Below are 21,681 nucleotides of genomic sequence, written 5' to 3' on the forward strand. Positions count from 1 at the left end.
CCTGGCTATTATAAACAGTACTGTGATGAACATTGGGGTACACGTGTCTCTTTCAATTCTGGTTTCCTCGGTGTGTATGCCCAGAAGTGGGATTACTGGGTCATATGGCAGTTCTATTTCCAGTTTTTTAAGGAAAAAACCACCCTTCTTATGCTCTTCAAATATTCTGCTTAAGAAGGCGAGAAAATGTGCTGATATAGTTCAGTGAGATTTGGGGTTAGAAATGAACCCTAATGGCTTTTTAATTAATTTTTACCCCATTCCCCAGGAACACAGCTAACTGAAATTTTTCTATACGTGAAGTTCATAATTATCACTAAATCTGAAGTGTTGGCAGAACAACTCACTCACAGGAAGTTCCTGTGTTCCTTGGATTTTGCCTCAGTGACACACTGATGGCTCACGTCCAGAAGGCCTTTTCTGGTGAGGCTTACACTTCCTAAAACACCATCCCTTCTGCTCATCGGAACCCCACTTTCTTTCCGGCCCCACTTGACGATGACCCCCAATTTCAGGCAATGCCGTCTAAATAACTGTATTAATAAGGCAGCCAAAATAGCAAACAAATGCCCCTGACTCAGACAGATGTGCCTGGACTCATGCATTTGTTCAAAGGCATTTATTGTGATGTGGACCTCGCTCCACGCCAGACCCGGGGGGACACGAGAGTCGACGGAGGCAGGGGGTGACAGCTCGCGCGCGGGCACAGTGACCCCCCGGCCTCCAGCCTAGCCTCCACCAGGCAGGGCAGGCAGATGGGGAGGCCTCCACACGGGTGACTGGAGGGGACGGGGCGCTCGTGTCTGACCCGGGGAACACGGAGGAGCCGGAGGACAGAGCGAAACAGCAGTGAGACGGGCGGCTCTGAAACCAAAGGAGGACGGACGACCAGGCGAAAAACGACATGCAACGGCCTCAAGCTCCAAGTGTCAGAAATGGCCGCTGTTTCTGGGGGAAGGCACAAGGTCAGGGCAACAGGTATGGGCAGAGAGAGCACAGGTGAGAGCACAGGAGACTCGGAAAACGGGACACGAGGGCATGGAGGGGTGTCAGGGCGTGGACTCGAGGGGCGCGCGCGTCAGCGGCCCTCAGGCAGGGTGGGGAGATGCCCTCTCAGATGAAAGCAGTCCTAGTTCAGACAGAGACACTTCACGTGGAACAGGCAAGCTGGCAGGCCCTCCTCAAGCAAAGCGCCACGCTACCCTGCAGATGGTGGCACAGACCAGCCTCGGAATCACGTCTCTCGCCTCCGAGGCCAGGGCAGCAAACAGGACTGTCCTGTGCAGATGGCCCGCAGCCCGAGCGCCTGGACCCGCGGTCTCCCCGGGGTGAAGGCGGACACCCTGACTGTCATTGTTCTCGTCCTCTGCCCATTCATCCCTGCGTCCTGAGCCCCCGCCTTTCACGTTTGCATGAGGACGCACACAAAGGGCACAGACACACAGAGAAGCATTTACAGCAGCCTGGCGAACGCGGGAGCCCACGGCGACGGCATCGACTCGGCAGTCACAAACCCCGGGGCTTCATTTTGCCGAGATGAAGGCCACACCTTGGTAAACTCCCCCCACCCCCCCACCCCCTACTCAAGTCTTAAATTTTTTACTAATTTAGGAGACTCAGCGGTCTCCTTCATAATCTCCATGTGGGGACTTTTGAATAAACTCTTGAGTTAGAAAATTCTAAGCCTTCTTCCCTTAAACCCCCACCCCACCCCACCCCCAACAGCATTATGTACAGAATTCACTTTAAAACTTACGGCAAATATCGTACTACAACTTATCATTAAATTCATTACTCCCCCCTCCCTTTAAACTTCTTAGCTATATATCTTCAGGGTCTCGACGACTTCTGGTTCTCATTTTCTTGACACACACATTGTCACTTTCCTGTTTGGGAAGAAAAATATCTCTTAAATCATTTGAAAGAACAGTTTGTGTAACCAACTATATTCTGCAAAAACCCGAATCCTTACAGGGTGTGATGCAGGCCTTTAGCTCCAGAAAACTAGTCTTGAAGTTGGCAGTGAGCTTTAAAATGGAGACTGTGAAAGCTGCCTTAAACTCTTACTATGTAAATCTTTAAAGTTAAATATTGTGCCTTGACAGAAAGGTTGGTAAGCTATTTTTAAGTTATAAATACATCATAAAAAAGAAAAAAAAATTCCACATACGTTTTTCACTGATTTTTATAAATACCACTCAGAAAAAGTGAATTCAAACGTGTAACCAGGCTGAAGCCTTTTGGACCTTCTGAACAACTGGTGTGTCCAGAGGGGACATCACTCAGTGCTGGCTGAGCGTGAGCGGAGACCACGCTTGGGGCTGAGTGTGAGCGGAGACCACGCTTGGGTTGCCGTCTTTGGGAGGAGGAAAGGACACCAGGCTGCTTCCTGAATGGGAACTGTTCACGGGGCTGTTTGTCTACGGACGCCTCACCCACTCTGTGCCCCAGCTTTCCAAGGGGACACCTCTGAAATCAAGCATTACCTTTCGGGAAGTTTGTTCAATCTCTAACCACACACTGAAGGCAGTGCCTGGAATCTTAGTACAGGAGTGCAGTGAGCACTCAGAGAGCACTAACTGGATAAATCCCCTGAAAGAAGATATCATCGTGTGAATTTACTATTCAAGTGGAATTCCCAAGCCACATCCACCTGAATACTGAGCCACAGAATATGGTTTAGACGCCTGCTTCTCATGCTAGTTTAACTGAGGGTTGGCAGTGTATTATCCCATTTGCTGCATCTGCTCTCGCAGCGTGGGGTAAACCTCTACTGACGTAGTGTCTATGCTTAGAAAAAGAGCAACAGGAGATTACTAGCCTTCTGAAGACTGTGGGCACATCTCTTGGCACTCCGGGTCGCTCTCTGCTCGGATGCAGTCTCTGAAGGGTTTCCTTGAGGGCGGACGCTAACCTTTCTGGATCTCGAACCCTTGGGGTCTGAATGTCCTGTCCCTTCTTTCTCTTCCTGCTTCTTCGCTGGGATGTCCACCCTTCCCTCCCTCGCTTTCTCTTCTGCAGCCTCAGGCAAAGGCGGCTGGTTTTGCCTCCCAGGTCTTGAGCGTGTCCTCCTCTGTTCAACTTTGCCCCCAGAGGCAGGCTTCTTGGCTCCATCTTCAGGGCTCTGGAGCTTCATCTCCTGGGAGGGCTGCACGGACTTCTTTTCGCTTCTCTTTATTTTCACCTTTTCTTCTGATATAAGAACCTCAGGTCTTTGCTCCTCTACAGAAGTTTTAGCAGGACGCCTGGAACGCAGGGACACTCCCTAAAAAAATTCAAAAGACATCCACAAAATGTCAAGAATGAGGAATACAAATTACAAATCTCAACATGGAGAACATCATTTGAAAGTGAACTCAAAGGGGAATCAATTGCAACATTTGCCATTGATTCATATCCTAACATGCAAGTAAGTCTAAGCAAGTCAGGGGTGTACCTGTCAATTTGCTCCTACAGAGAAATCACCATTTCCACCAATAAACCCTAAGTAAGGAATTCAGTATGAACTCCAACCACAATGTCTGTCACACACATCAACGTGATTTTAACAAGCATTAAAAGGATATTCCAGGAAAACACCCCAATATTCAGACAGAAAATGATTTCCTAATCCTTCAAGTCATTGCTAGACCAGAACAGGAAAATTTCAGTTTCTGGAATCCAATTTACAAACGTCTCTGACAACACGTATAGCTTCCCTACTGGCTTAGATGGTAAAGAATCTGCCTGCCATGCAGGGGGCCTGGGTTCAATCCCTGGGTCGGGAAGATCCCCTGGAGAAGGGAATGGCAACCCACTCCAGTGTTCTGCCTGGAGAATCCCCTGGACAGAGGAGGCTAGCGGGCTGCAGTTCACGGGGTCGCAAAACGCTGGACACAACTAAGCGACAAACACTTTCGCCAACAGCCCCGACAGTGATGGTCTTCCCAGGACACACATACCCTGGGCGAATTGTTCCAATTGTTTAAGTACCGATGCAGATACTACTTGTACTCAGCCCTCCAGGTCTCAGTGTCTAGAACAAGGCAGGACTGAGTTGCCCACTTTTTCTCGGCATAAAGCTCCATATCTTTGAAGACGAACATAGGAAGATCCCCTGGAGAGTGAAACAGCAACCCACTCCAGTCTTCTTGCCTGGAGAATCCCATGGACACATGAACCTGGAGAGCTATAGTCCACGGGGTTGCAGTCGGACACGACCGAGCAACAGCTCTGTAAATTCTAAGGGGATGCCTTCCAGATGCAGCTACTCACTGTGCTGCCTGTGGACCCCGAGGGAAAGGGGACCCACACTTACATCGGGGTTACATACAGTTGATAGCAAATTTATGCCAGAATGGAGAGCATCCACCCAAGGTGCTGTGCTGTGCCAAGTCATTCAGTCATGTTCAACTCTTTGCGACCCCATGGACTGTAGCCTGCCAGGCTCCTCTGTCCATAGGATCCTCCAGGCAAGAAGACTGGAGTGGGTCGCCATGCCCTCCTCCAGGGGATCTTTCCGACCCAGGGATCAAATCCGCATCTCTTACGTCTCCTGCACTGGCAGGCGGGCTCTTTACGACCGCCGCCACCTGGGAAGCCCACAGGGCACAGTCACATCACTCCTCCCATCACCTTATTCGGAGCCTGTGCGACTTCTTGCGGATCCGTAGCTTTAGCTTTTAGGTCATCGTTGGGCAGGTTTCCCCCAGGTTCAGTCCTTTGTGCCAAAGTCCGCAGGCTTCTCTTCTTCACTCCTGGGGGTTCGGGGGGCTCCCGTGTCTCCCTGGGGGCTGTCCTCTGCTTCTTCTGGAGTGGCCTCTCGTCCTCGGGGTCCTGGGCAGCTGTCACAGGGCGCAGTCTCTTCCTGCCTGTGACTCTTCCGTCTTCTCCCTGCTCCCTCTCGGGGGACGGGGAAACGCAACTTTCACCTGGGTGTTTTGCAGGCTCTCTGCTGCCCACAAGGTCTTCTGTGAATCTTACTTTAGGGGCCCTGAGGACTCTTCGGGATGTTTCTACAGGTCTTCTGTCTGCTGTTTGCTTTGAGGCTCTCTTGATGGCAGTAGAACTGCTTTCCAGTTCCTCGGCCTGATCAGGCTTTTGGAAGGGCTCCTGGGAACCGGCTGGGTCTTCCACCGTCTTCTCCTGAAATGCTTTTTGCCGACTCCTGACGCCAATGAAGTTTTCTGCTGAGTTCAGGTTCCTCCTTGACGTTTCCTTGGCCATCTTGATCTTGTTCTCATCGCCTACAGGTTCTGTGTGCGTCATTTCCCCTGGAGTCTGTGCAGGCCTGCTAAGCGCTGAGGGCTTGTCTACAGCCACTTTTCTTGGTGGTGACCTGAGCTGTTTCTGTCTACCTGTTCTCCTGGTGACGGGTTGTGCTGGTGGAGACTGGTGGGGCGCTGGAGCCGTCGTAACATCACTCACTGGTTCCTTGGCCCCATCTTGCTTTTGGAAGAGCTCTTTGGCACCGGCCAGGTCTTTCAGGGGTTGGGTCTTTTCCTTCAGTGTTCTTAGTCGGCTCCTGACCCCAATTACATTTTCTGCTGGATTGAGTTTCTGCTTTGAATTTTCCTTCAACACTCTGTTGTCTTTTTCATCATGTACAGGCTCGCTGTGTGTGGTTTCCCCTGGTGTCCGTGTGGGCTCTCTGAGCGCCGAGGGCCTTTCTATGTCCACTTTCTCTGGCGACGCCTTAAGTCGCCTCTTTCTGCTTGTTGGTCTGGTGATGGGTTTTGCTGGTGGAGACTGGCGGGGCATTGGAATGGTTGTAACATCACCCTCTGGCTCTTTGACCTGATCTGGGTCTTGGAAGAGCTCTTTGACGCTGGCTGGGTCTTCCAGGGGTTGGGTCTTTTCCCTCAGTGTTCTTAGCCGACTCCGGACTCCAGTTACATTTTCTGCAGGATTGAGTTTCTGCTTTGAATTTTCCTTCAACACTCTGTTGTCTTTTTCATCATGTACAGGCTCGCTGTGTGTGGTTTCCCCTGGTGTCCGTGTGGGCTCTCTGAGCGCCGAGGGCCTTTCTATGTCCACTTTCTCTGGCGACGCCTTAAGTCGCCTCTTTCTGCTTGTTGGTCTGGTGATGGGTTTTGCTGGTGGAGACTGGCGGGGCATTGGAATGGTTGTAACATCACCCTCTGGCTCTTTGACCTGATCTGGGTCTTGGAAGAGCTCTTTGACGCTGGCTGGGTCTTCCAGGGGTTGGGTCTTTTCCCTCAGTGTTCTTAGCCGACTCCGGACTCCAGTTACATTTTCTGCAGGATTGAGTTTCTGCCTTGGCTTTTCCTTCAGCACTCTGCTGTCTTCTTCATCACGTGCAGGCTGGCCCCGTGTGCTTTCCCCTGGTGTCGGTGTGGGTTCTTCTTTGTCCACTTTCTCTGGTGATGACTTGGGCCGCCTCTTTCTGCTTATTGGCCTGGTGACCGGTTCTGCTGGTGGGGATGGACGGGGCCCTGGAGCTATTGTAACATCACCGTCTGCTTCTTTGGCCTGATCTGGCTTTTGGAAGAGCTCTTTGACACTGGCTGAGTCTTCCAAGGGTTGGGTCTTTTTCTTAAGTGTTCTTAGCCGACTCCTGATGCCTGTTACATTCTCTGCAGGACTCAGTTTCTGCCCTGAAGTTTCCTTCAACACCTTGCTGTCTTTTCCTTTGCCTACAGGCTCTGTGTGTGTATCCCCTGGCGTCTGTGTAGGCCCTGTGGACGCTGAGGGCTCTTCCATGGCCACTTTTCCTGGTGGTGACCTGAGCCGTCTCTGTCTGGTCGTTCTCCTGATGACTGGTTGAACTGGTGGAGACTGGCAGGACGCTGGAGCGATTTTTACATCACTCGCTGGTTCCTCAGTCTGGTTGGGGTTTTGGAAGGGCTCTTTGACCCTGGCTGGGTCTTCTGTGGGTTGGGCCTTTTCTTTAATGTTTCTTAGCCGACTCTTGACGCCAGTTACATTTTCTGCTGAGACCAGTTTCTGCCTTGAAGTTTTCTTACACACTTTGATGTCTTTTTCATCCTCTTCAGCTTCTCTCTGCATGCGTGTGGCTTCCTCTGGAGTCTGGGAGGGCCTCCTGAGTGCTGAGGGCTCTTCTACACCCACTTTCTCTGGCGATGACCTGAGTTGTTTCTTTCTACCTGTTCTCCTGGTAACAGGTTCTGCTGGTGATTTACAGGGTATGGCAGAGGGATGGTCATCGATCATTATGGGTTGCTTTGCATGATCTGGGGTTTGGAAGAGCTCTTTGAAGCCACTCAGGTCTTCCAGGGGCTGGGCTTTCTCCTTAGTTATCCTTGGCCACCTCTTGTGTGCAGTTACGTTTTCTGCAGAGTCTGGTTTCTCTTCTGGAGCTTCCTGAGACACTGCAGTGCCTCTGTCACCATCTTCTGGTTCTCTGGGTGAGTGTGTGGTTTCCCCCGGTGTTTGCTGAGGCTTCCTGAGAGCTGAGCAGTCTTCCTGCCTGTCCACTGTCTTGGAAGGTGTCCTGAGATGCCCCCTTCTACCTGGTGTTATGGTGACTGGTTCTGGTTGTGGAGACTGGCAGAGCATTTGAGGGATACTGTTATCAGTCATTGGTTCCTTGGATTGACGTGGGGTTTGGAAGAGCTCTTTAAAGCCAGTCAGGTCTTCCAGGGGCTGGGCCTTTTCCTTAAGTGATGCTCTTGGCCGCCTCTTGCTTCCAGTTAAACTTTCTGCTGAGTCCAGTTTCTGCTTTGGAGTTTTCTTAAATGCTCTTTCTTCACCATCACCTGCTTGTTCTCCTTCTGAGTGCCTGGTTCCCCGTGGAGTCTGTGCGGGCCTCCTGAGTGCCGAGAGCTCCTCCTTTACACCCACTTTCTGGGGAGAGGACTTGAGTCGTCTCTTCTCACTTGTTGGTGTGTTGAATGGTTCTGCTGGTGGAGATGTACAGGGCATTGTGGTGAGTTTGTCATCAGTCATTGCTCCATTTGCACGATCTGGGGTTTGGAAGAGCTCTTTGAAGCCATCCAGGTCTTCCAAGAGTTGGGCCTTTTCCTGGGGTGTCCTTGGCCGCCTCTTGCTTGCAGTTGAATGTTCTGCAGGGTCTGGTTTCTCTTCTGGAGCTTCCCGAGACACTGCAGCGCCTCTGTCGCCACCCTCTGGTTCTTTGGGTGAGTGTGTGGTCACCCCTGGTGTGTGTGTAGGCTTCCTGAGAGCTGAGCGGTCTTCCTGCATGTCCACTTTTTGGGAAGGTGTCCTGAGACTTCCCCTTCTACCTGGTGTTATGTTGACTGGTTCCAGTAGTGGAGACTGACAGAGCATCTTAGGGGTTTTGAGAACAGCCCTTGGCTCCTTGGTGTGATCTGGGGTCTGGAAGAGCTCTCTGAAGCCAGTCAGGTCTTCTAGAGATTGGACCTTTTCCTTAGGTGTTCTTAGCTGCCTCTTAATTCCAGGGTCCAGTTTCTGCCTTGGTGTTCCTGTGAATGCTTTGATGTCTTCAAAATCACTTCCTGCTTCTCCTGAGTGCCTGGTTCCCCGTGGAGTCTGTGCAGGCCTCCTGAGCACTGAGAGCTCCTCCTCTGTGCCCACTTCCCGGGGAGGTGACTTGAGTCGTCTCTTCTTACTGGTCGGCGTGTTGACTGTTTCTGCTGGTGATTTATAGAGTGTTTTGGTGGTTTTGGCATCTGTCATTGGTTCCCTGGCTTGATCTGGGGTTTGGAAGAGCTCCTTAAAGCCAGTCAGGTCTTCCAGGGGCTGGGCCTTTCTCTTGGGTGTCCTTGGTCTCCTCTTGGCTGAAGGTACCTTTTCTGTAAGGTCTAGCATCTCTTCTGGAGCTTTCTGAGACACTGCAATGCCCTTGTCACCACCCTCTGGTTCTCTGGGTGACTGTGTGGTTTTTCCTGGTGTTTGTTGAGGTTTCCTGAGAGCTGAGAGGCCTTCCAGCACATTCACTTTTTGGGAAGGTGTCCTACTTGGTGTGTTGACTGGTTCTGGTTGTGGAGATGTACAGGGTGTTTTGGTGGTTTTGGCATCTGTCATGGGTTCCCTGGCTTGATCTGGGGTTTGGAAGAGCTCCTTGAAGCCGGTCAGATCTTCCAGGGGCTGGGCCTTTCCCTTGGGTGTCCTTGGTCGCCTCTTGGCTGAAGGTACCTTTTCTGCAAGGTCTAGCATCTCTTCTGGAGCTTCCTGAGACACTGCAATGCCCTTGTCACCACCCTCTGGTTCTCTGGGTGACCGTGTGGCTTTTCCTGGTGTTTGTTGAGGTTTCCTGAGAGCTGAGAGGTCCTCCTGCACATTCACCTTCTGGGAAGGTGTCCTGAGACGTCCCCTTCTACTTGGTGTGTTGACTGGCTCTGACTGCGGAGATGTACAGGGTGTTTTGGTGGTTTTGTCATCAGTCATTGGTTCCTTGGCTTGATGAGGGGTTTGGAAGAGTTCTTTGAAGCCAGCCAGGTCTTCCAGAGGTGGGGCCTTTCCCTTGGGTGTCGTTGGCCTCCTCTTACTTCCAGCAGAATTCTCTGCAGGGCCCAGTTTCTGCTTTGGCGTTTCCTCAAACGATTCAGTGCTTTTATCATCAACTCCTGGTTCTCTGCACCATGTATGCATGGTTTGCCCTGACGCTGGTGTGTGTCTCCTAAGCACTGACAGTTCTTTCTCTGTATCCACCTTCCCAAGAAGTGTCCTGGGCTGTCTCTTTCTATTGGTTGGTGTGACAATTAACTCTGATTGGGAAGATGTGCAGAGCATTTGGGGTGTTTTGAGAACAGCCTTTGGCTCCTTGGTGTGATTTGGGGTCTGGAAGAGTTCTCTGAAGCCAGTCAGGTCTTCTAGAGATTGGACCTTTTCCTTGGGTGTTCTTAGCTGCCTCTTAATTCCAGGGTCCAGTTTCTGCCTTGGCATTTCCATGAATGCTTTGATGTCTTCACCATCACCTGCTGCTTCTCCTTCTGAGTGCCTGGTTCCCCCTGGAGCCTGTGCAGGCCTCCTGAGCACTGAGAGCTCCTCCTCTATGCCCACTTCCCGGGGAGGTGACTTGAGTTGTCTCTTCTTACTGGTCGGCGTGTTGACTGGTTCTGCTGGTGGAGATTTACAGGGTATTGTGGTGGGTTTTTCATCTGTCATTGTATCCTTGGCTTGATGTGGAGTTTGGAAGAGCTCCTTAAAGCCAGCCAGGTCTTCCAGTAGTGGGGTCTTTCTCTTGGGTGTTCTTGACCTCCTCTTGGTTGCAGGTACCTTTTCTGCAAGGTCTAGCATCTCTTCTGGAGCTTCCTGAGATACTGCAATGCTTCTGTCACCAGCCTCTGGCTCTCTGGGTGATTGTGTGGTTTCCCCTGGTGTTTGCTGAGGTTTCCTGAGAGCTGAGAGGTCTTCTTGCACATCCATTTTCTGGGAAGGTGTTCTGAGACGTCCCCTTCTAGTTGGTGTCATGTTGACTGGTTTCAGTTGTGGAGACTGGCCAAGCATTTGGGGGGTTTTGACAATAGCCCTTGGCAGGTTGGTGTGGGTTGGGGTTTGGAAGAGTTCTCTGAAGCCAGTCAGGTCTTCGAGAGACTGGACATCTTCTTTAGGTGTCCTTGACTGCCTCTTAATTCCAGTCACATAATCTGCAGGGTCCATTTTCTGCCTTGGCATTTCCTTGGACACTTTGATGTCTTCACCATCTGCTGGTTCTCTATCTGAGTGCCCGGTTTCCCTTGGTATTTGTTGAGGTTTCCCGAGAGATGAGAGCTCCTCCTCTACGTCCACTTTCTGGGAAGGTGTCCTGAGACGTCCCCTTCTACTTGGTGTGTTGACTGGCTCCGGTTGAGAAGATTTACAGGGTGTTTTGGTGGTTTTGGCATCTGTCATGGGTTCCCTGGCTTGATCTGGGGTTTGGAAGAGCTCCTTGAAGCCGGTCAGATCTTCCAGGGGCTGGGCCTTTCCCTTGGGTGTCCTTGGTCGCCTCTTGGCTGAAGGTACCTTTTCTGCAAGGTCTAGCATCTCTTCTGGAGCTTCCTGAGACACTGCAATGCCCTTGTCACCACCCTCTGGTTCTCTGGGTGACCGTGTGGCTTTTCCTGGTGTTTGTTGAGGTTTCCTGAGAGCTGAGAGGTCCTCCTGCACATTCACCTTCTGGGAAGGTGTCCTGAGACGTTCCCTTCTACTTGGTGTGTTGACTGACTCTGACTGTGGAGATGTACAGGGTGTTTTGGTGGTTTTGTCATCAGTCATTGGTTCCTTGGCTTGATGAGGGGTTTGGAAGAGTTCTTTGAAGCCAGCCAGGTCTTCCAGAGGTGGGGCCTTTCCCTTGGGTGTCGTTGGCCTCCTCTTACTTCCAGCAGAATTCTCTGCAGGGTCCAGTTTCTGCTTTGAAGTTTCCTTAAACAATTGGATGCTTTTAGCATCTCTTGATTCTCTTTGAGTGGGCGTGGCTTTCCCCGGAGTTTCCGAGAGCTTCCTAAGGTCCGAGAAACTTCCTACATCCACTTTCTGGGATGGTGTCTTGAGCTGTGTGCTCATCCTGGTGTGTATGCTGACTGCTCCTGGCTTGGGAGACTTACAGCTCATCCTTGTGGCTTTGTTCTTTGCATCCGTCACTTCCTTGGCATGAACTGGAGTCTGTAGGAGACTCAGGATGTCCACCTGCTTCTCCTCGGGCTCTGTGTCCTGCGATCTCTGGAGGGTGGTCAGGTCTGCCGCTGGTTCACACTTCAGCTCTGAGGCTCGTCTTGATCTCCTCACAGCTATCGTCTTTTCAGAATTCTCTTTTGATTTGATGTTTTGCTTACATTGTTCGAACGACTTTTCACTTTCCTTTGTGTCTCTCTCCGGCTTCAGCTCTGGTTGTGGTGTTTTCCTCAGACGTCTTCCCAAGATGTCCTCAACGGTGTCAGGTTTTGCGTCTTGGTTCTCTGGCCCTGTACCTGGCGTCTGCACACCGCTGAGCTCTGCAGACCTTCTAGACCTGTTTGCACTTGATGTTGCCTTTGGAGTCGCTGTCGTGGACACAGGAGTTTTTATCTCAGCAGCTATGGTTTTATTCGTGCTCCTTGGTGTTTTCACAGGATCTTCGCTCATTTTAATACTGGGGCGTCTCAAGGCAGGGCTTGCAGAACTTTGATCAGATGGCCCTTTCGCTGTATCGTGAGTCCTAGGAAACACATCTTCGCCTATAAAATATTAAAACACACATGATAAACAGATTCTGTTCACTGTGTTGTGCCAATTTGCTATCTGATTCCCATAAAATATTACTTAAAAGCTAGTTTTGACTCTCATCCACCCCAGGATATGAGGCTGTCTCTACCAGACAGAGATAAATCTGTCTGACGTGAACCACACCCATGTATGAATAATGCTGCTGCTGCTGCCGCTAAGTCACTTCAGTCGTGTCCGACTCTGTGCGACCCCATAGACTGCAGCCCACAAGGCTCCCCCATCCCTGGGATTCTCCAGGCAAGAACACTGGAGTGGGTTGCCATTTCCTTCTCCAGTGCATGAAAGTGAAAAATGAAAGTGAAGTCCCTCAGTCGTGTCTGACTCTTCGCGACCCCATGGACTGCAGCCTACCAGGCTCCTCCATCCATGGGATTTTCCAGGCAAGAGTACTGGAGTGGGGTGCCATTGCCTTCTCCGATGAATCATGTTAAGGGTGCTATAGAGTGAGGTCATCATAGGTGGTGATAAGGAGCTACAGGAATTAGGTAAAAGAAAAATAATTCCTTAGCAGGGGTTCCCTGGGACTTCCCTTGTGGTCCAGTGGTTAAACCTTCACCTTCCAATGCAAGAGGTATGGGTTCAAACACTGGTCAGGGAGCAAAAATCCCACATGCCTCTTGGCTAAAAAAAACGAAAATATAATACAGAAGCAGTATTGTAATGAATTCAATAGACTTGAAAAATAGTCCACATTAAGAAAAAAAAAATCTTAAAAAAGAAAGAAAGGTCCTCTGAAGGCTGCCACCCAGGTCTCAGTGACAGACATTTTTTCCATCAAACCATAGAAACAGCTGTTCAATCTGCTGGACCACCAATGCAATAATGGGGATTATACTTAGCGTGCTTAGGGTCTGTGTTACACAGGAAACATCTATTTTTCAGCGATAGGAAGCACCTCAAGCATAGCATGCTGTTCTCTCTACGACAGGCACATGGTGATCAGTGTCAATGGCAGAGAAGATAGACATCGTGTGTCCATCTCACACTCATCCTGTGGCAGGTGTCTACCCCAGAGAAGCCTCAGTACCTGCGCAGTGGACACCTGCTGTCTTTCTCTTTGCCGACAGCACTTCCACATCTGAGTAATTTACCTACAAGTATGATGAGAGCTTCCCTTCTAGCTAAGTTGGTAAACAATCTGCCTGCAATGCAGGAGACATAGGTTCGATCCCCGGATCAGGAAGATTCCCTAGAGAAGGAAATGGCAACCCACTCCAGTATTCTTGCCTGGAGAATCCCATGGACAGAGGAGCCTGGCAGGCTACAGTCCATGGGCTCGCAAGAGTAGGACACAACCTAGTGACTAAACCACCACCATGATGAGAGAGGGCTTCCCAGGTGGCACTAGTGGTAAAGCACCCGCTGTCAATGCAGGAGACTTAAAAGACACAGGTTTGATCTCTGGGTGGGGAAGATCCCCTGGAGGAAGGCATCGCAACCCATTCCAGTATTCTTGCCTGGAGAATCCCATGGCCAGAGGAGTCTGGTGGGCTACATACAGTCCATGGGGTCACAAAGAGTCAGACGCAACAAGCGACCTAGCACACGCACACACACACGAAGAGAGATGATTACACTTGGCTGCTTGTCAACCTCTTCACTTATGCAAGATGAAGAAGGCCACGTGCACAGAGGGAGCTTATGGTTAGTAAACGGGTTTGCCTTTTTATGCAAGTCTCTGAAAGTCAGTGCTGGTTCTACTGCTGATAGAAATTCCCCCTATAAACAATAGGACAAAGAAGCTGGACAGCATTATCTGTCGTAGAGAGATAATACCATAGCTTTTGTAACAAAAGAAGACTGTCTACAGTTCTGACTGAAAAGATCAAAGTGCTGGGGTAAAAAAAGGAAACCAACCAAAATTTTCCAAAGTGCACAGCAGAGGTTTTTCTCCTGAATGAGGTCCTGGAAGCTCTTTTCCAAGCAAATCCTCTGAATTTGGAAAAGTGGGGGGACACATGCTCATCCTTTGCGGCTTCTCTTTTACTGGTGTCTTGAACATTTCAGGCAGCCCTGTCACACAACAGTGGAAAAGCAGTTAGTAGACTGCCCATACCTGCAAACAAGCATGCCGGTCAAGCACAAAAGAGGGGATGGCAGAAGCCAAATAACAGATCACCCCCTAGAATTCCAGGGATAGAGTCTCAGGAGAGGGTGATGCTGGTTGTGAACCCATTTTTAGAAGCGGGCACTGGGGAGTTAGATCATTTATCACATCTCCTCTGCCCTTCTTCTTGGAAAGATCTAATGAAGGAGGTCGACATCTGCAGTCTTTTAGTGTTCTCCAGATGTGAGTGCTGCGGAGAGGACAGAGATTGCCCTGTGGGGGGTCTCCCTACCATGCCTGCCGAAACCTAGGGCCCTCAAGCTTCCTGAAAACGTCCTTAGGGACGCAGTTCTGGAGTTCATGTACAAACAAAATGTCTCCAGATTTTAAAAGTGACATAGGACTGCCCATTTTTAGTACTCTCAAGTAATAATATCACCTCCTTTTCATTTTAACACCAAAAGGCAGTACTAACAAAACCTCAAGGGGAAAAAAAAATACAGTTCTCCAAAGGGAAGATTTAAATTTCTCAAACATTCATTATCCCCCATTCTCCTTATTGTTCTCATTCCGACAACAATGGATCAAAAAGATGCTCTCAGGCTGGCAACATCTGCAAAGTGTGTTTGGCAGCCTGTTCTGAAGGTACCCAAGCCAGCCAAGCCCCTTAAAACCTCATCCATCCACTACTGCTCAGGCCTCACGGAAAATATCCAGGATATTTAGGCTTCATCACGTGTTAATGTTTTGTCATAAAAGTACTCACACTGAGGGTGACCATTGTTGCATGTCTACAAAATGTTTTGGAGGAAGGCTGAGAACACCCACACCCCACGTGCTAAGTATTTAAACTTCTCTTCATCTTTGTCTTCACTGTTTCACGACATACACCTTAACACACTCTCAGTGTGCACAATTTACAGGGATACACAGATACACATGGAGCTGCATGTTGGGTGGTGTAAGCTCTAATTTTTTTTTTTTTTAATTTTTATTTGTTTATGTTTGGCTGTGCAGGGGGTCTTCACTGCTGAGTGGGCTTTTCCCTGGTTGTGGCAACTGGGGGCTGCTCTTGAGTTATGGTCCGCAGGCTCCTCATGGCGGTGGCTTCTCCTGCTGCAGAACACGGGCTCTGGAGCACAGGCTCAGTACTTGAGGCACATGCGCTTAGTTACTCCACAGGCTCAGTACTTGAGGCACATGCGCTTAGTTACCCCGCAGCACGTGGGATCCTCCCAGACCAGGGCTCGAACCTGTGTCTCCTGCGGATTGGCAGGCGGATTCTTATCCACTGGGCCACCACGGAAGCCCGAGCTCCAAGTTTTTTTTCCCCTCATGGGGCATCCTCCCAGAATGATTTGTAGTTTACTTTTAAAAAGCTAAATGTGTTGCTCCAGATGTGACTTTAATTAGAGGGCATCTTGCATTGTTATATAAGTGGTACAGTAATTTTCCCGTCTGAAAATCTGCCAGGAGATAAAAACGGGATGCCACCTAATGGATGCAAGTGTCACCTCCCACCAGAAGTGGGAGCTCAGAAGGGAAGCCACTGGGCAAGCCATGCACCAATACCATCAAAGCTCAGAGCCAGGGCCCTGCCGTGGCCCTAACCTGGTCCAAGCACAAGCAGGTCACATCATACTTTAAAAATGGCAACACTGGCTCAACTACGAAAGGTTCAAGGAAGCCCTTCCACAGGCCTTTGTTCCACAAAACAAGGGGAGGAAGTCTTCAAGAAGCAAAATATCACTTAAATCAAATAGCCCAACTCTGGGGTAACCCACTGGTAGAGATGCAAAGAAAGGGCAATTATACAAGCAAGCCTGCTTTCCTCACCAAGCACACAGTGGCTGCCAGTTCTCCTGTACCTGTGCTGCTCTGCCAGGCAATGATGTGCATTCACTTAGGGAACCACCAAGGATCTACCGAATAGCACACGGAACTATACTCCATTTCCGAGTATAACTCATACTGTAGTAGTAACTCATACTGGAAAAGAATTTTAAAAAGAATACAGCCGTCACCTGGTGGTCCAGTGGTTAAGAATTTGCCTTCCGATGTAGCGGACATGGGTTTGATCCCTGGTCAAGGAACTAAGATCCCATATGTCAGAGGGGCAACTAAGCCTGCGTGTCTCAACTACTGAGCCTGCGTCACCACGACTAGAGAGAAGCCTGTTGCCACAAAGAACTGACACCGCCAGACAAGTAAAACAGCTGAAGAAATATTCTTTTTAAATAATTATATACATATATATTTGAATCTCTGTGCTACACACTTAAAACTAACACAACACTGTAAACCAACTGCTCTTCAATCCAAAGGGAAAACAAGTGTGCATTTCCCATCTGCTTCCTGCAGGACATGTGACCCCAGATCGTCGGGGACCGGTCCTTGCTCTCCAATCCAGCTCCCTCTTCCTTGAACACCATGACGCCCCCCGCCCCCGAGTTGTCTGGATTATTTATCTTCCTGTCCCAGGCACAGCAGATAAACAAACGAAATGCCCACCCAGGTGGAACCCCCACAGGAGGAGGACAGGGCTCTGGTTTATAAGAGACAGGGCTATGCTTTTACCTGAAAGATCTTCACTGAAGTCCCTCGGTTTGCTGACCAAGAAGTTGTTTATCACCCTGTAGGGCCGAGCCGGTGCGGTCACTTTCTCGAGCTGAGCTTTCCCTATGACGATGGTGCAGGGAGAGTTCGCATGGCCGGTGCTGAACTGACTGTGAACGGGGCCGGGCGGCTTCTGGAAAACGATCGGGATATCGACAACACGTCAAAGCCTGAAAGCCACCCTTCACATCCCCCTGATGCAAGAGCACACGCCACGTTGGAACACGCACCTTCGGAGTGTTGGCTCTTCTCTGCCGTCTGCCCGGTTGCTTGGGAAGGCCACGTTTCACAGCTTTATTCTGGGCCTGCTTGGCACCGAGTTTCACCACATCTGCCCATGACCTTGCCACTGTCACAGGAAAGAGATGCGGAGACATTCCCAAACCGGCACCCACAGGAAAGTCCGCCTCAAACCCCTCTGCAGACACCACGCACTTACCGATCAAATTGGCTTCCGAGGCACCGCTCCTTCTCCTGGAGAAAATCGTCTGGAGGATCCCATGCTGGTTCCGCTCCAGGGAGGCTCTCTGGGGAGGGAGGCTGCCGCTCCGTCTCCCTCCTTTTCTGGGGACATCTGTCTGATGTGGGGACCTGCTGACCCCGGACACGCAAGACACCTTGGACAGCCTGCGGCATCGGTCAGGAGTGGCCGCAGAAGCGTGGACGGCGTTAGCAGCCAGAGGGCTCATGAAGGCATCCGGTGAGGTCACTTTCAGACGGACTTCTGAAGAATCTTCTTTCCCTGATGGCTGGGGCTGCTCCTGGCAAGATTGGAATGTGTAGGAAACCTTACCCCAAATATAACATCCGTGTAATGAATGTGAAAACCCTACCCATGCAACAATTTTAGTCGTGCAAATCTCGAAGCACCGACTGCCCTGACTAGTGTCTGTCAAGCGTACAGCGGAGATAGGAGTCTGTGTCTCTCACTTAAAAAGAAGGGGGAAAAGAAAGCACTGAATAAGTCTTAACTGAGGCATTTCCAGTGGAAAGGTGGAAGGAACTTCCTGATGAGTGGGGCTCTGATCTATATCCAAGGAAACACACTCCGTGGGAATCTAACCACCTCGGGTCAGCGTGGGTTCCAAACCCATCAGAAGGTTGGGTTCGGCCCGTTTCCAGGGCTCATACAAAAGAGGTGGGAAGGAGACATACCAACAGGAAAAGAAAATTAACTGAAATGAAAAGAAATTAAAGACTACCCAGGCCCTGTGGAGAAGGGGAGCTAGGGGGTGGGGGCCACACCTCTCTAGAGATGTAAGATCACACCCCTAAAGGGTCAGTGATGAAAAATTCTAAAGAGCTGACGGTCAAAACCATGGTGTGCATGCCATCCAAGCTCTGTCTTTCACCTCGTCATTCTAAAAGGGAAAAAACACAATCTTACGGCTCTGTCTTTCCAAATGGTATTTAACTATAACCCGAGCGTGACCACCTGGCCCAGAAGTGTGGTCGGCAGGCCGCCTCTGCAGAGAAGGGAGGTCCTGAGGACCCACCTGTGCTCAGGCACCCTTGGGTTGTGGTTCGGAACTCAGGGTCCATTTGCCAGCACCCCTGGGAATGCGTCCTCACAGAGATGTTGGCTTTTTATTTTTTTCTTAGAAAGAAGGTCTTCACTGTCATTCTACTAGTGTGAGAGGTTTGTAAAGAGTGAAAAAAAAAAGCGTTCGTCACTTCAGTCACATCCAACCCTTTGCAACCTCATGGACTGTAACCCACCAGGCTCCTCTGTCCATGGGATTTCCCAGGCAAGAATGGTGGAGTGGGTTACCAGTCCCTTCTCCAGGGGATCTTCCTGACCCAGGGATCAAATCCGGGTCTCCTGCACTGCAGGCAGATCCTTTACCGCTGAGCCACCAGGGAAGCCCTTGGAAAGAGTGTGGACCAAGGATGTACGCCATCATCAGACCCCAGGGGGACCCGTGGGGAGCCTCACCTTGATGATTTTCTTCAGGACGGTGGGCGTGTGGGCGGCCAGTGACCGTCTTTGCTTTGGCGTCTCTCCTCTTTTGAGAGGTGTGTTGGGAGGTAAGTTTTCGTCGAATAATTCGGGTCTCAGGCAACCCCCAAAGGAGACCCGCCTCCTCTTTGCAGCCATGCCCTCCATCTTATCTAGAGGAATGGGCACAGATGTCAGAGTGCAAAGCAAACTGCGCCCCAGGTGTGACCTGCTTCCACTAACCATTAAAGACAAACCTACTGAGAGTTCCCTGAGGCCTGGCACCTCACCACCCTCATACTCTCCTGATGCTGACGAAGCTAACGAAAGATCCAGGACAAACCACGAAATGCCAAGGCCCAACGCAACAGTGCAAGGACTCTGTTTACACGGTGACAAGTCCTGTGCGGACGGAGCCTAATGCAGGGCATGGCTGATCAATGGTCCCCACTCTGGACCACGGGGATGCCAGCGATGAGCTCCAGCAGTGGCCTGAGTAGGCTTTCCCAAGGGACTCACACTCAGGCCTCACCCAGACCTGCATGTGAGTGGAACCAGGGGCTGGAAGCTTCTCCCGGAGATCTGGACAGACAGGCCCAACTACACACCTTTGTGAACTGCTCATTAACACAAACCCTTGTCTAAGTGACATGCCCCATTTGTGACACTCATGGGGAACACCATGAAGTCATGCACGTGAGTCTGATTTCAGAACCACACACCCCACCCCACAGGCTCCCTGCAGATGCAGAGCCGACAGCTGGGCACAGCCTCTGAGCACCCAGGGGGTCCCCATGAGGACTGTGAGCCGGGCATAGCCTGAGAGCACCCAGGGGTCCCCGTGAGGACTATAAGCCGGGCACAGCCTGAGAGCACCCGGGAGTCCCCCCGGAGGACTATGAGCCGGGCACAGCCTCTGAGCACCCAGCGGCCCCGTGAGGACTGTGAGCCGGGCACAGCCTGAGAGTACCCGGGAGTCCCCCCTGAGGACTGTGAGCCGGGCACAGCCTCTGAGCACCTGGGGTCCCCTAGGGAGTGTGGGAGGCTCCCGAGCTGCCCCTCCTGCCCCACGGGTCACATCTCTGCTGCCCGCGGCATGCCATCAGGTGGCTTCCCCACTTGCAGAAGAGAATACGACACCTGTCCCACGGGCCCGCCTGTGCCAGCATGGAGGCTGGGGAGCAGGTGTCTGAAGGGCACCCACAGCAGCACCTGGCACATAAACCCACGGAGGCAGTCCAAGGGTGTTCTAGGAACCACTCCACATGAAAAGATTTCCAAGGGGTTTCCACTGCTTATTCTAAAGGCCCAACTTATAGGATATAAGAGCTTATAGTTCAGAACTGAACTTCTATGAAAAGCAATTATGCTCAAGCTTATTCTCCCAAGAATCAAATATATTTTGGGGCCACCCTATCTCCTTAGACCCCTGCTAGTTCTTCCCTAGTAGCCAGCACCTCCTCTGGTTGGTGAGTTATCAGGGTTTTCACATAAATCTATGGGCAGATGACGAATATGGCTCTTAACACAGTCCCTAAGTGCCTCAGAGCGAATCATTAGCAAATGAAGGAAGGACCGCTAATTCACACCTAGACACGAGGTAGGCGCAAACTTCGGGGGGAAATAAACGGACAGTTAAACAGACTTACTCGTGGAATCACCGAAGCTGCTGACGTCAGCTGCGTCGAGACCGGATAACCCAGGGCCCACTTGTCCAGTTGCCGGGCCCAGCTTCTCAGGCTTGTTGAGAAGATCGCTCTCAATCTTCCTTTCTACTTGAAGGGCCAGTGGAGCTGAGATCATCGGAGGTGGAATCTCAGTTTCTGCAGTCAGACGGTCAACATTTGCAGGAACACTCTTCCTCTTTCTGGAGAAAAGCTTTTCTGGTGTATTTTCAAAACTCCCAATTTTAACAGGTGTTTGATTTCCAGGCAAGAACTTCTGGGGAGTGAACATCTGATCATCTGCCCTGGAGCCTTCACTTTGGTCTAGACTCTGGGATGCACGGCCACCGCCGACACTCGGGTCTTCACTCTGCTGCCTCCGGGAGGGACTGTGTGGTGAACACCACAGGGGCATTGTGGTTTGCTGTGAACACCGCACAGGGGTCCTGGTTTTCCTTGTCTCCGTCTCCGTGAGGGCAATGCCAGGACTCTTGGGCTCCTTGGGCATCTGAACCGGCTCCCCACTCCCGTCTCCCTCAGTCTGGCTACTTCCTTGCTCCCCCAAACCAGGGTCTGCCTTCTTGTGGGGGCTTCGGCCCGACTTCCGTCTGGATTTGGGGGAGACCAGAGTCTCGTCCTGTAACCCATCAGCGCTTTCTCTGCCCGCTGTGCAGTGATGCTGCAGTCCTGATTTTCTGCGATTCTGCAGAACATTGTCTTTTCCTGGGTTCACATCTAACTCCACTTTCATTGACTCGTAAAGCTTCCTAAAGGGAGACTCACTTTGGTCACTCCTCTTAAGACATTGTATGGAGGAAAGAGCCTTCGGTTCTTCACGACAGGTCCCTGATGCTACACTGCGATCTTCTTTCAAGTCCCCGGTGGTAGGATCCGTCGGATCTCTGCAGGTATCTCCAGGAAGTTCTGAGGAACGAACACGACTGGGTGTTTTCCTGGACACATGGTCTTCCTGGCGCCCTGAGACAGCGTGTGTGGCCGTGACGTCTTCCCCGTGGGCCACAGGCCTTCCTGAAACAGCTTCTTCCGTGACTTCTGAATGGGCGCTGGAATCTTGAGCTTTCCCTTCTTGACAATGAATTATGAAATAAGAAGTTTGAGATTTTCTCAATGATTTTAACATGCGCAATATGCACATTTTGGAAACTATTTCAAACTGTCTTAAAAACCTAGCTTTTCACTTGGCCTAAAACTTTCTTAATGTCCAAAATGTATGGTGACAGTATTCTGACACTAATATTACAAACCAAATAGATAAAGCACTTCAGCGT

At 50.7% G+C, this 21,681-nt stretch overlaps 1 protein-coding gene across 3 annotated transcripts in view; it reads right to left on the reverse strand.

Annotated features, from left to right (window-relative positions):
* Nucleotides 1-604: 604 nt before the first annotated feature.
* Nucleotides 605-21,681, reverse strand: part of MKI67 (marker of proliferation Ki-67) — a 30,280-nt gene continuing 9,203 nt past the window's right edge. The window contains exons 7-15 of one of the 3 annotated variants that reach the window (XM_061403843.1): nucleotides 20,378-21,475; nucleotides 18,726-18,901; nucleotides 17,229-17,550; nucleotides 17,020-17,138; nucleotides 16,751-16,922; nucleotides 13,984-14,139; nucleotides 4,615-12,077; nucleotides 2,822-3,265; nucleotides 605-1,886 (exon numbers count right to left, since the gene is read on the reverse strand). In XM_061403843.1, the coding sequence (XP_061259827.1) occupies nucleotides 1,821-1,886; nucleotides 2,822-3,265; nucleotides 4,615-12,077; nucleotides 13,984-14,139; nucleotides 16,751-16,922; nucleotides 17,020-17,138; nucleotides 17,229-17,550; nucleotides 18,726-18,901; nucleotides 20,378-21,475 (10,016 nt within the window). In that variant the 3' untranslated portion in view covers nucleotides 605-1,820. Of the gene's footprint in view, nucleotides 1,887-2,821; nucleotides 3,266-4,614; nucleotides 12,078-13,983; nucleotides 14,140-16,750; nucleotides 16,923-17,019; nucleotides 17,139-17,228; nucleotides 17,551-18,725; nucleotides 18,902-20,377; nucleotides 21,479-21,681 lie in introns of all 3 variants that reach the window. The other 2 variants (XM_061403844.1, XM_061403842.1) reach the window with 2 other exon arrangements.

Source organism: Bos javanicus, chromosome 26 (genome assembly GCF_032452875.1).
Source record: "Bos javanicus breed banteng chromosome 26, ARS-OSU_banteng_1.0, whole genome shotgun sequence".
Taxonomy (NCBI): Eukaryota; Metazoa; Chordata; class Mammalia; order Artiodactyla; family Bovidae; genus Bos; species Bos javanicus.